Source organism: Acartia tonsa, chromosome 15 (genome assembly GCF_053477335.1).
Source record: "Acartia tonsa isolate MP-2025a chromosome 15, ASM5347733v1, whole genome shotgun sequence".
NCBI lineage: Eukaryota > Metazoa > Arthropoda > Copepoda > Calanoida > Acartiidae > Acartia > Acartia tonsa.
This window is the reverse complement of record NC_137274.1, coordinates 2596832-2611843: the sequence shown is the minus strand read 5'-3', so window position 1 is coordinate 2611843 and position 15012 is coordinate 2596832. Positions and strand designations below refer to the sequence as shown.

Below are 15012 nucleotides of genomic sequence, written 5' to 3'. Positions count from 1 at the left end.
TTTGTTATATTATGTAGATCGCTGTGTAAACTCTTAAGAATGAACGATAAATTCAAATAAAATCCCATTGAAGATTGACAAAATTACCCTTTTTGTAGATTAAGGGGGGGGGGTTAATGCAACCATCTCGTAATCAATGTATAAATGGCACTTAGAATTTGAATTTCGATCTGAAATTTTGCATGAGTAATCCTTGGTAGGTCTATTTTCCCTAAATCAAACAAAAAGTTGGAAAAATAACGGCTAACAGCTGCCGGCTCAGCCGTTTAGCCATTTTTTTGGGCTATTTTCAATACAAATCATCACGAAACCTATCTCCTCATAATACTAGTTGCTACTCCAAAATGTTTTCAATCGGTTCTAGCCGGTAGTTGCTGGTACTAGAAATCTAAAATGTTTTTTTTTGTATCATTTCACATGATTTAATGACAGATTTGCCCTTAAAATAGCCAAAATAACGGCTAAACGGCTGAGCCGTATTGAAAAGATTTGACATTAAATCTATCAAAATTTGTATAAGTACCCAAAGTTTTGGAGCCTATGAATAACTTTGAGGACCGCTTTTTATTCTATTATGGATGTTGTCATCCTTGTTTTTAAGCTTAGATGTGGTAGCTATATTCAGATCAAAAACTTTGGATACTTTTATTCAATTTTAATTGGTTGGTTAATTTATAGTAGGTACAATTTAGTTTATCATCATTGGGGACGTACATCAATTTATCGTCCATTGTCTTATCCCTTTAGATCCCTGTAATATCTATTGTGCTGCTTATGGACAATATTGTCCTCACTGTATTATTTTAAAATGCATGAAAAAAAGAAATGTTTAATTTTTAGATTATATGTGTTTTAGTAAAAAAAAACCGGATCTAGTGCAGTTTATGGTGAAATATTGCTGGTAACAAATGCTCCCTGGTTCCTTGGATTATTGTATCCAGGAATATTGCTTTAAACTCTTATTTTGGCAACCTGCAAATTTTCCCTGTTACCAGCTTTAATGGAAGGTCAAACATTGGTGGCTCCAGAAATATTTCTTGTACTGCTCAGGGTTTCGGATCTGGATCCGGATCCGCAAGGATCCGCATATTTTTGAGTCCAAGGATGCGGATCCGGATCCGAAAAAAAATGCGGATCCGGATCCTTAGACTCCAAAAAATGCGGAAAAAATGGAAAAATCTACCTAAATTTATATAAAATCTCAGACATTCTCTTGATGAGAGCCAATCTTTAAGGTTTAGCTTCAGACTTGAAAATTAAAAGTATTTTTGACTTCGAATTAAAGAATAAAATTTTTTTGAAAAATTTGGTGATTTTATTTTTATTGTCAAAGATCCGCATCCGGATCCGGATCCGCACTGACCAAATTTTGAGGATCCGGATCCGCATAAAATCAATGCGGATCCGAAACCCTGGTACTGCTAGATCCAGGAACCTTGTAATAATTCCAGGAACCAGGAAGCATTCGTTACCAGCAATATTTCACCATGAACTGCACTTGACCCACTTAAAAATACTTTTCAGAATGTGCATTGACAATGGATAGAGTTGGTGTAAGTTTAAAGAGAACTATGCACGAACAAGATCAAGTGATTTTAGACACTTTCCATCAGTGAATTCAATCTTTTTTTGTGTAAAATATACCAGGTTTCTGTTAATTTCTGGACTATTTAGTTTGGCAGATTAAGTCACCATGTAATGAATGACACTCTCCTCAGAGGAGCTTGGCATTGAAGGATGTTGGTATTATACACTTGATTATTAGGCATCCAAACTACCTAACAATCTCCCTTCTACCGCAAGTAGGTGGAGGTTCTGTGAATTAATAAGAAAAGATGTTGTTATAGCAAAACTCATATTGTCATTACCATAACTCAGTGTGCTATCAATATGGAGGACAGTCATCAATTTCTGCTATTACCTCCTGAAGATCTACAAGCCCAGAGAAATCTAATTAGGCACGAAGATAAATGTAATAATCAAGTATAAGGATGTCTGTCTGTGTGTGTCTGTATCTAAAGATCTTGCTAACTGCTGACTGATATGGTTCTTCTTTACAGTTAAGCTTCTTGAAGAGGAGACCTGCATACTCCTTCTAAGAGAAAATGTTTGGAATATTGACAAGAAGTTTCAGCCTTCTATCTTTTAAGGGAGCCGAGAAAATCACGTCTCTCCAAAAACGTTTCAGACATATGATATGGACAGACAGGCATTTTGAATTATAGAGTAGCTTCACATAAAAACAATAAAATAAACAATACCTGAAATTTGTAAAAATATGCCCATTTATCTCTGACAATGATCACATAGAAAAATATGTAAAGATTAAAAATAACATTAACTTGAGTGTTCAAACGTATAAACCACTAATTTTAATCTACAGAGAGGATAATTTTGTCTGTCATCAGTGGGGGAGTACATTAATTTATCAGCCATTGTCTTATCCCTTTAGATTCCTGCATTTATCTTTTCCAATTATCTCAGAGAGAAATATGAAACAATTAAAAAAAGAGCATTAACTTGAGTGTTAAAACATTTAAACCACTAATTTTAATCTACATAAAGAGTAATTTTGTCTTTAATCATTGGGGGAGTACATCAATTTATCAGCCATTGTCTTATCCCCTTTAGATTCCTGTATTTATCTTTTCCAATGATCTCAGAGAGAAGTATGAAAAGATTAAAAATAGCATTAACTTGAGTGTTTAAACGTTTAAACCACTAATTTTAATCTACATAAAGGGTAGTTTTGTCTTTAATCATTGGGGGAGTACATCAATTTATCAGCCATTGTCTTATCCCCTTTAGATTCCTGTATTTATCTTTTCCAATGATCTCAGAGAGAAGTATGAAAAGATTAAAAATAACATTAACTTTAGTGTTCAAACGTTTGAACCACTGAATTTAATCTACAGAAAGAACAATTTTGTTTCTCATCATTGGGGGAGTACATCAATTTACCAGCCATTGTCTTATCCCTTTAGATACCAGTATTTATCTTTGCCAATGATCACAGAGAGAAATATGAAAAGATTAAAAATAACATTAACTTTAGTGTTCAAACGTTTAAACCACTGAATTTAATCTACAGAAAGAACAATTTTGTTTCTCATCATTGGGGGAGTACATCAATTTATCAGCCATTGTCTTATCCCTTTAGATTCCTGCATTTATCTTTTCCAATTATCTCAGAGAGAAATATGTAAAGATTAAAAATAGCATTTCTTAAGTGTTCAAACGTATAAACCACTAATTTTAATCCACAGAAAGGATAATTTTGTCTTTAATCATTGGGGGAGTACATCAATTTATCAGCTATTGTCTTATCCCTTTAGATCTCTGTATTTATCTTTGCCAATGATCCCAGAGAGAAGTATGAAAAGATTAAAAATATGTGCAGCCACCAAACAAATATTCTACTAGAAGCCCTCCTATCTTTACAAAGTCTGAAAGAATTGAACGAGGATGGGGTGAAGATTCTATCAAAGGCAAGTGCTAGGCTATGTGGCAGAAATATTGGGTATAGTCCCTTTCGTGGCAACGCCTCTTAAGGGGCGATTTGTTGTATTTTCACAGTAGCTTTGTGAGAGGTCATGTTAGATTAGGTGATTGCCCCACAGGGTTAGGTAATATAAGAAAGATTTAATTTATTGTTTAATTTACCAAAAATTAAAAGATTTTTTCTGCTTTATTTGGAAGATTTTTATTTAATTTTAAATTTTAATGTTGAACAAAAACTAAAACCAACATTTCTGTCATAGTTTTAATACCCTCAGGCACTGAGTGCTACGACACTGGAAGATATTAGAGCAACAATCAACAATACCATGCAGATCTTCATCAATAGTTTAAACACAAACAAACTTATTCAGGTTTCAGATAACTTTTATTATACCCTATAATATAAAGTAGTAAGGTTTTTTTGTCTGAAGATCTCAATGAATATCAAACAGATTGGGTCCTCTAAATTTGTCCTGTGTTGGGTTTCTTCTTTTTCTTTTTTAGATTAAGACTTGGGATGGTTTTAGGCTATTTTTCTAGCCCTTCGCTGTACCCTTGAATAAAAAGACCCTAGACTTCATTTGCTCCTTATTCAATCCCCTTCTCTTTCCCTCCCTTTCTTTTTCCTCTTCCCTTCTTTTTTCCCTACCCCTCTTTTACCCTCCCTTTACTTTCCCTTCTTTTTCCCTCACCTTAACTTTCCCTTTTTTTTCTTTCCTTTCTCTTCCCCACCATCCCATCTCTTTCCCTCCCCTTTTCTTTTCCCTCTCTTCTCTTTCGCTCTAATTCTCTACCCCTCCTCCCTTTATTTACCTCCTCTTTTCTCTCCCTCCCCTTCTCTTGCCCTTCTTTCTTTCCCCTCCCCATCACTTTTTTCCCTCTTCTCTTCCCCATCACTTTTTTCCCTCTTCTCTTCCCCATCACTTTTTTTTCTCTCCTTTCATCTCTCCCTTCCTTTTACTTTCCCTCCCCATCACTCTTAAAGTTATCTATATCATTAATATAAGGAAACCATCTACAACCATCTGATGTTGAAGAATACATCATCAAACAACAATCTAGATGATTCATATCTCCACAGAGATGATTATGAATCCATCATTGATTTACCAGAGGAATAGATATATAGAGTGTGTATCTAGGGATCTAAAGGGATGAGACAATGGCCAACAAATTGATGTACATCCCCAATGATTAAAATTATTGGATGAAACGTTTGAAGACTCGACCATTCAAAATTTACTTAAATCTCCTAATAAGAAAACTTTATTATAAAACTTTGGGGACTAGTGTAATAAAAAGCTCAATGTTCCCTCCCTCCCTGGTAAGTATCTATATTATCTATCTATTGCCCAAGGATCTAAACTTGGAACAGGATATTAAACCCAAGGATTTTTTTCCACAACATCTTGATCATCAAGAGGAGAAATGTTTTGAAATCAAAGAGGAGAATAGAATAAAAGAAGAAAATTCAGGATTTGACAATGTTGAGGTGACAGTTAAGTTAGAAGAGACTCCTGTAGAAGATGATACTTTTGAGGAGACTTTTGGCAAAGGTATTCAATTCGTGACTTATATGATACCTTGCGGCACGCCACTATCTAACTCTAATAGCGACTAATATGCTACCTTGTGGCACTCCACTATCTAACTCTAATAGCGACTAATATGCTACCTTGTGGCACTCCACTATCTAACTCTAATAGCGACTAATATGCTACCTTGTGGCACTCCACTATCTAACTCTAATAGCAACTAATATGCTACCTTGTGGCACTCCAATATCTAACTCTAATATGCTACCTTGTGGTACTCCAATATCTAACTCTAGCAGTGACTAATATGCTACCGTGTGGCACTCCACTATCAAGCTCTAGTAGTGACTATTATACTACCTTGTGGCACTCCACTATCTAGCTCTAGTAGTGACTAATATGCTACTTTGTGGCACTCCACTATCTAACTCTAATAGTGACTAATATGCTACCTTGTGGCACTTCACTATCTAACTTTAATAGCGACTAATATGCTACCTTGTGGCACACCACTATCTAACTCTAATATGCTACCTTGTGGCACTCCACTATCTAACTCTAATATGCTACCTTGTGGCACTCCACTGTATCTAACTCTATATAATATGCGGCTCAGTAATTTTGTCATAAATACATTTGTCATAAAGGTACACTTGTCATAAAAGGTATTCTTGTCATAAATACATTTGTCATAAAAACATTTGTCATAAAGGTAAATTTGTAATAAAGGTACATTTGTCTTAAAGGTACACATCGGTTAGCGAGATCCTTTAGTACAAACAAATAGACAGACATTCTGTTACTTTATGATAAGGATTGTTATCCTTGTTTCTTGTTTAGATTATGAAGAAAGTGTTGTTGCAAGTGTGAAAGTGAGGAAAAAGAAGAAGAGAGTGAAGGGAGTGAAAACTGAGAGAAAGAATGAATATAAATGTGAATACTGTGACTATGTTTCTAAAACTAAAGGCAGGCAGAGATATTAATATTTTTATGACAATTTCTTTTTGCAGTGAAGGGGAGGGAAAGACTGTTTTCCTCTCTTCTATTACCAACCCCTTCTCTTTTCTTTTTTTCTCTTCCCTCTAACTTTTCTTTTCCCACTCTTAAATCCAACCCCTTTTCTTTCACCTCCCTTCCCTCTCCCTTTTTGTTCCACTCTTTTATTTCAAACTCTTCTTCTATCCCTTTTTTTCCCTTCCCTTCCCTCTCACTTTTCTGTTTCCCTCTCTTAAATTACCAACCACTTTTTGTCCCCTTCCCTTCCCTCTCTCTTTTTGTTCCCCTCTTTTATTTCAAACTCCTTTTCTTCCCCTTCCCTCTCACTTTTCTTTTCCCTTTATTTCTATTACCAACCCCTTTTTGTCCCCTTCCCTCTCCCTTTTCTGTTCCCTTCTTCTATTTCCCACTTCTTTTCTCCTTCCCCCCTCCCCTTTCTTTCTCTTTTCTTTCCCTTTACTTTCCCTTCTCCCCTCCTCCCTTCTCCTCCACTGACTTTCTCCCCTTCATCTCCCTATCCTTTATAAGTTCCCTTCACTGTAGCATTCATTGTCTATAATATATTGATCCCACTGTGAACTCAGGAGGACTTAACCAGCACCTGGGGGTGGTGCACAAGGAGAAAGCAATCACCTGTGATGTCTGTGGTAAAGGATATGTGTACCAGCACAACTTTAGGCAGGGTTGGCAGTACCCAAAGTACATTAAAGTACACAAAATACACTATATGTCTGTGGTAAAGGATATGTGTATCAGCATCTGTCTATCTATCTGTCTATTTATCTGTCTGTCTGTCTTTCTCTCTTGTCTGTCTGTGTATCTGTCTGTTAATCTATCTGTCTGTCTGGCAATCTATATCTATCTGTTAATCTCTGTGTCTTTCTGTCTACCTATCAGTCTATGTATCTGTCTGTTTATCTGTCTATCTCTCTGTCTGTCTGTCTATCTATCTATCTGTCCATTTATATGTCTATCTGTCTGTCTATATATCTGTCTGTCCATCAATATGTCTATCTTTCTGCCTATCTATCTGTCTATCTATCTGTCTATCTGTCTGTCTATCTGTCTGTCCATCTATATGTCTATCAGTCTGTCAATCCAGAAAAAGCCGGATTTTAGCCAACCCTGACTTTAGGGCCCACATGAAGACCCACCAAGACGCAGCTGCAGCTATTGATAACCTCGCCACCAAACAAAATTTTCATTGCAAAGAATGTGATAAATATTTCAGGAAAATTTCCCTTTCTTTTCCAGTATGACTAATATGCTACCTTGCGGCACTCCACTATCTATGACTTCAAAATTGATTAAGATCTGCTGCATTAAGATCTGTTCTCAGCAATACTGAAAAATCATGTATAGCATCATATTACAGATAATTTTCCATGAATATTAAAATACGGTTTCCTTTATTGGGGCTAACAAAATGGTTTTAATCTTATATTTTGTCATTATCATATCCATTTAAAGCTGTTAATAATACAATGCGATAAATAATTATTCCACACGTTAGGTATCTTTTTGATTGGCTCAAAATATTTAAGAAGACAAATAAGAAAAGTGTTTAAAAACCAGAGGCGGATTCTTCAAAACTTTTTGGCTCACTACCTCACTAAAATTAGTGAGGCTCGCTAAAAAAATTGTGAAAAATCTTCTAAAATCGCATAAAAAATGTACAAAAATTAAATAAAATCATAAAAGTCCAATTGTCGCATCCAAAGTCTCCACGAAAAAAAAGGGATTTTGAAATTTTAGAATCAAGTGCCACTATGAGGACCATCTACGCTGGCACACAGGGGAGAGAAGATACAGATGTGATCACTGTGGTCAGGGATTTATGAGAAACTATGGACTCAAGCGCCACATTATCAAAGCACACACAGGCAGGATGGAAAAAAAAATCTGAGAAAAAGAATTAAGAGTTAAATAGGATTTGTGAGAATAAGGAAGAAACTGAGACAATTAGGAAGAATTTGTAAATATTAGGCAAAAGGGAGGGGTAGGTTGCGCTAAAAAGGAAGGAGTAGGTGTCGCTAAAAAACCATAAAGGTTGTGAGTTTTAGGTTAAAAACAATACCTAGTAGAACGATAAAAATTTATGTTAACTTTTAAAAAAATTGTGTCTATAGTTCTTTTCAATAAGAAATACACATATTTAGTGAATACTTCTGTTCTACTACTATTTAAAAGCCTTAAAACTCACACCTTAACTTATTTTTAGTGCAACCTACTCCTCCCTTTGTGCGAGTAAGGAAGAGTTAGGAAGATTTAAATAAAAGGGGTTATTTTTCTTAATGGTTTGCCTTTCAGTATTTTTTAAAGACAAAAAGAAAATATTTTTTTATTGCGTTAAAGGGATAGTTGCACAAAGTGCATTTAAACTTGAATTTAGTAAACTTTATATTTTTTTCTGTTGATTAGTTTTAACTACATTTACCTATAGGACATGTATTTTAAGGAATTTCAATTTTTACCAGGTAGTTTTAAAGATATTAAGACTGAAAGATCATATTTTTTGGATATCTTAATTATGCAACTTATATGTATGTCTTTTTTTCACAAAATCAGCATGGTGACTATTTTGGTGGTGCCTAATTGATTGCTATTTATTGTAATACAAAATTATATATTTTAGATGGTATTCTCGTAACTTATGCTTGGTAATCAAACTTGTTAAATGCACTTCATGCAACTATCCCTTACACAATTATGAATCATATTAGGCAAACTTTCCTGAGCTGGATCTTTAAATCATTTCAATGGTGCGCCAAATCGGGGTGAGCCAACTTTCCACCAATGAGAGCTCAGCATTTTACAAAATGCCGCGCTGTGATTGGCTGAAATTCGGCGCACCCCGATTTGGCGCACCATTGAAATGATTTAAAGATCCAGCTCTGTTAAAATATTTTTTTCCTGGTTATGTAGGTGAAATGGAACATAAATGTGAATTTTGTCAGAAAGGTTTCTTTGAATTGAACTCCTTGAAAGAACACATAAGACAGCATACAGGTATTAGTCTGGAGGGAGGGGGGCCGGGGGGTAAAGGACTGTAAATTATACTTGTACCAAAATATTTACAAACCACTTATGTTAGTTGACTTTGGGTACTTTGATTGGTTGTGTCCATACAGTTGCACAGATCCAGAGTAATTGTGTATGACAACTTGATTAAATAGTAAGATGTTTGTATGTGTGTGTATGATACTAATTTATATATAAACTAGCAGCCACGCCTCTAGAGGCCTTCAGGGGCATTTGAGGTGGGGTAGTAGAAATCAACCCTTTTACTTTAATTTTAGTTTTAAAAAGAATTTTATTTGGTGGTTGCCTCTCCAAAAGTAGTTAGTATAGGAGAACCACATTGGTTCAGCAGTTAACCTGATCCTTCAGAACAGACAGACTTTTAAATTGAATGATATATTTTTAGGAGAGCGACCATTCCAGTGTGATATCTGCTCCAAAACTTATACCTCAAGGCATTCACATAGAATTTTATCATACTAAAATAACTGTCCAATTAAACAATTAAGAATAGGATTAAATAATTTGTAGGCATATTTTATGGTTGTATGGAGCAAATTTCGACAATTTAGGTCTTTTATCAACTTCATTATAACCTACTTTTAAAAAAATTTAAGACTTTGAGCACCCAAAATCCTACACACCTAATTCTTTTCCCACACACCTAATTATTTATTATTCTACGATCCAAATAATTTACCCATGATCCAAATAATTATCCCTTGCTTCTAAGAATAATCCCACGCTCCTAATTATTTTCCCATGCTGCTAATTCTTTTCCCACACACCTAATTATTTATTATTCTACGATCCAAATAATTTACCCATGATCCAAATAATTATCCCTCGCTTCTAAGAATAATCCCACGCTCCTAATTATTTTCCCATGATAATTATTTTCCCATGCTCCTAATAATTTTCCCATGATAATTATTTTCCCATACTCCTAATAATTTTCCCATGCTCCTAATAATTTTCCCATGCTCCTAATAATTTTCCCACAATAATTCTATGTAAATAATATTTATCAGAGATGGTTTGAAAGTTCACAAGTTTGCCCACTCTGCAGTTAAACAGTTCAAATGTAACGTTTGCAACAAGGTAACAATTAGTAATTGAAATGTTTGAACACTCAAACAATCAAAATTCAGTAAAAGACCCCAAAGTATTTATAGCAATGATGGACAGACATATAGACAGACATATAGACAACCAGATAGACAGACATATAGACAGACATAGACAGCCAGATAGACAGAAATATAACCAAATATAATTTGCAACAAGGTAACAACCACTAGTACCCAAAGTACTTAATTAAACTGGTACCCAAGGTTTCACCCAGGGATGTAGAGATTAATTTATGACACTCTACAAGAATTAATGTTCGTTTATCCTTCCTTCAGATTTAGATCTTCATGCTTTTATGGCTGATGTTTTTCTAGTAACATAAAGATAGACAGACAGGTAGACAGCCAGATAGACGGACATATAGATAGACAGACAGATAGACAGACAGATAGACAAATAGATAGATAAATAGATAGATTGACAGGCAGATAGATAGATAGATAGACAGATAGATGGACAGGCAGATAGACAGACAGATGGACAGACAGATAGACAGACAGACAGTAAGACAAATAGATAGATTGACAGATGGACAGAAAGATAGACAAATAGATAGATAGATTGACAGACAGTTAGACAGACATATAGATAGACAGATAAAGAGAGACAGATAGATAGACATATGGACAGACAGATAGACAGATAGACAAACAAACAAACAATAATTTTTTCCTATTTTTTTAGGCATTTCACAAGAGTACTGTGTTGAGAAACCATATGTTTATACATTCAAACCAGAAATTTGCTTGTACATTCTGTCCTAAAGAATTTAACAGAAAGGTAATTTATAAAGCTATAGATTATTCTGAAATAATAAAACAATGTAGGTATTAGGAATACGCATTATGTCGTAAAGAATTTAATAGAAAAGTAAAAGCTAACCCTAACAGGTATAAAGTATCGAGATGTGTGTCTGTCTGTGTGTACTGAAGTATTAATTTTGATAACTGCTAAACCGATATGTTTCATGTGAAGGATTATAGTTCCTATCACTACGACCTTTTTAACACATGATCTTACCACAGATTTAAAAGAAATCATTTTAAGCAGCGTGGCGGAGCCGCTTGATTTTGGTGCCGCTCCGGCTCCGCGAAGCCGTCTGTGATGATACGGCTCCGGCTCCAGTTCTGGCTCCGACCTAAAATCAAGAAAAACTCGACATATTTTTTTCTTCCAAGTCTATTTTTGACTTTTGAAGGTTTTAATAGTTAAATTTTTTTTTTATAAAAATGGACTTGAAAAACCTAGAGGGGCAGTTGCACATGAAAACAGAGTTATTACGGCTCCGGCTCCAGCAAAATATGACGGCTTCCGGCTCCGGCTCCGCAACACTGATTTTAAGTATCCAAGGCGTATCCACTAGGGTTGGGCCGGATATCCGGTGTGGCCGGATATCCGGCCGGATAGTTTCAATATCCGGATATCCGGTGTGGCCGGATATTCGGGCGGATAGTTTCAATATCCGGATATCCGGTGTGGCCGGATATCCGGCCGGATAGTTTCTTAAACCGGTATCCGGCCGGATATCCGGCCACACCGGATATCCGGCCCAACCCTAGTATCCACTAGTCAAGATCAACAATTGATAGCAAAAAATCAAAAAAATACTTTGTGTCTATCAAGTCCTAACAATTTTATTTTGTGTGCTAAGTTTTAGAGACAATTTTTTAAAATCTTTTTGAATTATAAATCGGTTTTTTTCTAGCTATATTTCATAAAACAAGGATGACAACATCCATAAAAGGGAAGCACTGAAACGGTAGGACAAACGGACATTAACACTTGTATAGTATCTGAACTAGAAAATCGGAACATAAATGTATAAATGTCGAATCAAAATTGTAAGTAAATTTGTTGAAAAACTGCTTAAAAACAGGATAATGCTTATGGACATACTTACATTTTTAGGACTTGATTATAGAGTTGCTTCGCTTATAATATTGTTCTTTGTTGTCCCAGGAATCAATATACCAAAAATCAGATCAAACGGATAAATAGAACACTTGAAAATTTGTTGTTAAAAAAGTAAAAAAATCAACATGTTTAAAATGGACGTACGGACATTCTGGTAATGATTATAGAGTTGCTACGCTTTCTAAATCGTACCCAACTACTACAGGAATCATCATGCAAAGTTTGAAATCGATAGGACAATTCTAACATGCCTAAATTAACGAATAAAAGCTATCTATCTCGGACGGACGGACGGACGGACCGACCCTAATTATAGAAAAGCTTCGCTTTTAAAAACGGCGACGAGACCGCTGTTTTCCGCCACCATAAAAAAAAACTTATTTATTCAAAAAAAGGTTTCACTCAATCATCTCCAAAACTAAGAAGTAGCTCACAAAATAAATGTGCTGTTTCCCATCTCGGCTGAACACCGCGTCATAACTTAAGCTAAAGACGTTAAAAATTGTGCCTACTGCTGCTATTTCAGGTGAGCGACATAAATAGTTAAAGTAGGCGGAATGTCTTGACCCAAAACGGGGCGCAACTGATTACCATGCACAGTTAGAACACACCCTGTTACTTATAATATATATATTTATATATTTTATATATTTAATAATACACAAGAATTTAATTTCAGGACAAATTAGTTGAGCACCAGAAACGCATGCACCCGGACATCCTAAATACAAACAGTTAATATCCGCGGCTAGCAGCCAAGAATCCGCTGGATTAGAACCTGTTCTAAGTATCACTATCCGCATGGTATCCGCGGAAAGCTGTCTATAATACGGAATGATAAAACTCAGGGATCTAAAGTGATTAGACAATGGCCGAAAAAATGAAGTACGTCCCCAATTATGATACACAAAATTATCCCTTCTGTAGATTACAGTCAGTGGAATGGGTTTTAATTTGAGGCTAAGTCGCTCGGCTGACGAGCCTTGAGGTGGATTCGTAAAAAAAATTAGGGTCTCACTGCCTCACTAAAATTTTTTTTTGAAAAAAACCTCTAAAATTACATAAAGAATCTACATAATTATATAAAATCTTATGTTATTAATATAACCCTTCTATGATCTTGTTTAATTTTTGTAGATTTTGTTTTTCATTTTAGAGGATTTTGAAGCTTTTTAGCTAGTAGTAAATATTGAGATAGGATGAGGAAACACCGAGGAAATTGTGTACACATTCGGAAATTAAATTTCAACTGACCCATTGCATTGTTATGTATATGTACAATAATTTTTTTGTCAATAAATTTTATATTTTATGTAATTTTAATTTAATATTTTTAAAAGCCAATCTTTTGTATAATTAGGGTCGGTCTGTCCGTCCGAGACGGATAGCTTTTTTCGTTAATTAGAGCATGTTAGAATTGTCCTATCGATTTCAAACTTTGCATGGTGATTCCTGTAGTAGTTAGGTACGGATTAGAAAGAGTAGCAACTCTATAATCATTACCAGAACGTCCGTACGTCCATTTTAAACATGTTAATTTTTTACTTTTCAACAAAAAAATTTTATGTGATCTAATTATCCGATTGTTCTGATTTTTGGTATACTGGTTCTTGGGACAACAAAGTACAACTATATAATCAAGTCCTAAAAATGTAAGTATGTCCATAAACATTATCCTGTATCAAGAAGTTTTTCAACAAATTTACTCACAATTTTGCTTTGACTCTTATTTATTTATATTTTGAGTTCTTACACTCTACTAGTGTTAATGTCCGTTTATCCTACTGTTTCAGTGCTTCGCTTTTACGAATGTTGTCATCCTTGTTTCTTTTTATATGTAGACGAATATAACTTCTTTTTAATATTTTCATAATTATGGTGTATAAATAAGTATACAGATATTTATAGATAGATGCTTAAATAGATAGAAACTGGATATTTGTAGATAGATAGATAGACAGTAACTGTCTTGACTTTTATAGATAGATAGAAACTGGTTCTTTCTTATGTCCTGAAATTTATTGATAGTTAGATAGATAGAAACTGTTTTTTTCTTACGTTTACAATTAATTGATAGATAGATACATAGATCGATACATAGATAGATAGATAGAAACTGGTTCTTTCTTACGTCTTGAAATTTATGGATGGATAGATATATAAATACATTGATAGATAGATAGAAACTGGTTCTTTCTTAAGTCTTGAAATTCATGGATGGATAGATATATAAATACATTGATAGATAGATAGATAGAAACTGGTTCTTTCTTATGTCCTGAAATTTATTGATAGTTAGATACATACATAGATCGATAGGTAGATAGATAGAAAAATATTGATTCAGTCTGAAATGATTTTCAAATAACCTACCAAAATGAACAATTTTGACTAAATCAGCTGTTTTTAGGTACTTAATGAGATCTTATTCGAACTAGGAGCAATATTTTTCAAAGCGGTTTTCAGATTCGTAATCAGCATTTCAATACGGTCATTTTGATATGCAACATGCCGGTGTTTGAAGGAATTTAAATTTTTGGTTTTATAAGGGGGTGGGCACTTTTTATACCCCCCGCGCGCCAACAGCCATAAGAGCCAAGTCACTTTTTAAACTTGAATGTGGCTTATCATACATGTATATGTCTTCCACAACTTATGATAACAGTAAAATCTAAAAAAAGGGGGAAATGGGCCCACCCTATATTTTGTCAAGGGGTAGATACATCATACATCTATAAATCACCTTTCTGCATGCCTCCATCTAGGCATTTGCTTTTTCTTTTAAATGTCCATGCGTTTATTAAATGCAAAGTTTTTTTTTATTTAGGAATACTTGTTGATCCGTTTAAACCTCAGTTATAAATATCTTTTTGCTCTGCATGCTATAATTGTCCTATTTATCTTTAACTAACAT

The 15012-nt window shown here is 34.6% G+C and overlaps 1 protein-coding gene across 1 annotated transcript; it reads left to right on the top strand.

Moving 5' to 3' along the window:
* The first annotated feature begins 431 nt into the window (after window positions 1–431).
* Window positions 432–13415, top strand: LOC145307298 (uncharacterized). Its single transcript, XM_080149658.1, has 14 exons — window positions 432–1958; window positions 3368–3488; window positions 3777–3872; window positions 4509–4618; window positions 4861–5057; window positions 5877–6002; window positions 6617–6710; window positions 7168–7263; window positions 7788–7915; window positions 8958–9041; window positions 9460–9508; window positions 10085–10154; window positions 10869–10964; window positions 12778–13415. Exons 1-14 carry the CDS (start codon window positions 1891–1893, stop codon window positions 12835–12837), a joined length of 1395 nt encoding a protein of 464 aa, XP_080005784.1. The 5' UTR covers window positions 432–1890; the 3' UTR covers window positions 12838–13415.
* Window positions 13416–15012: the final 1597 nt, after the last annotated feature.

Coding starts and splice junctions, on each gene's coding strand:
- LOC145307298 (XM_080149658.1), top strand. CDS start 1,891: ATGGAGGACAGTCATCAATTTCTGCTATTACCTCCTGAAGATCTACAA. Junction 1,959..3,367: donor GCCCAGAGAAATCTAATTAG/GCACGAAGATAA, acceptor CAATGATCCCAG/AGAGAAGTATGAAAAGATTA. Junction 7,916..8,957: donor CATTATCAAAGCACACACAG/GCAGGATGGAAA, acceptor CTGGTTATGTAG/GTGAAATGGAACATAAATGT.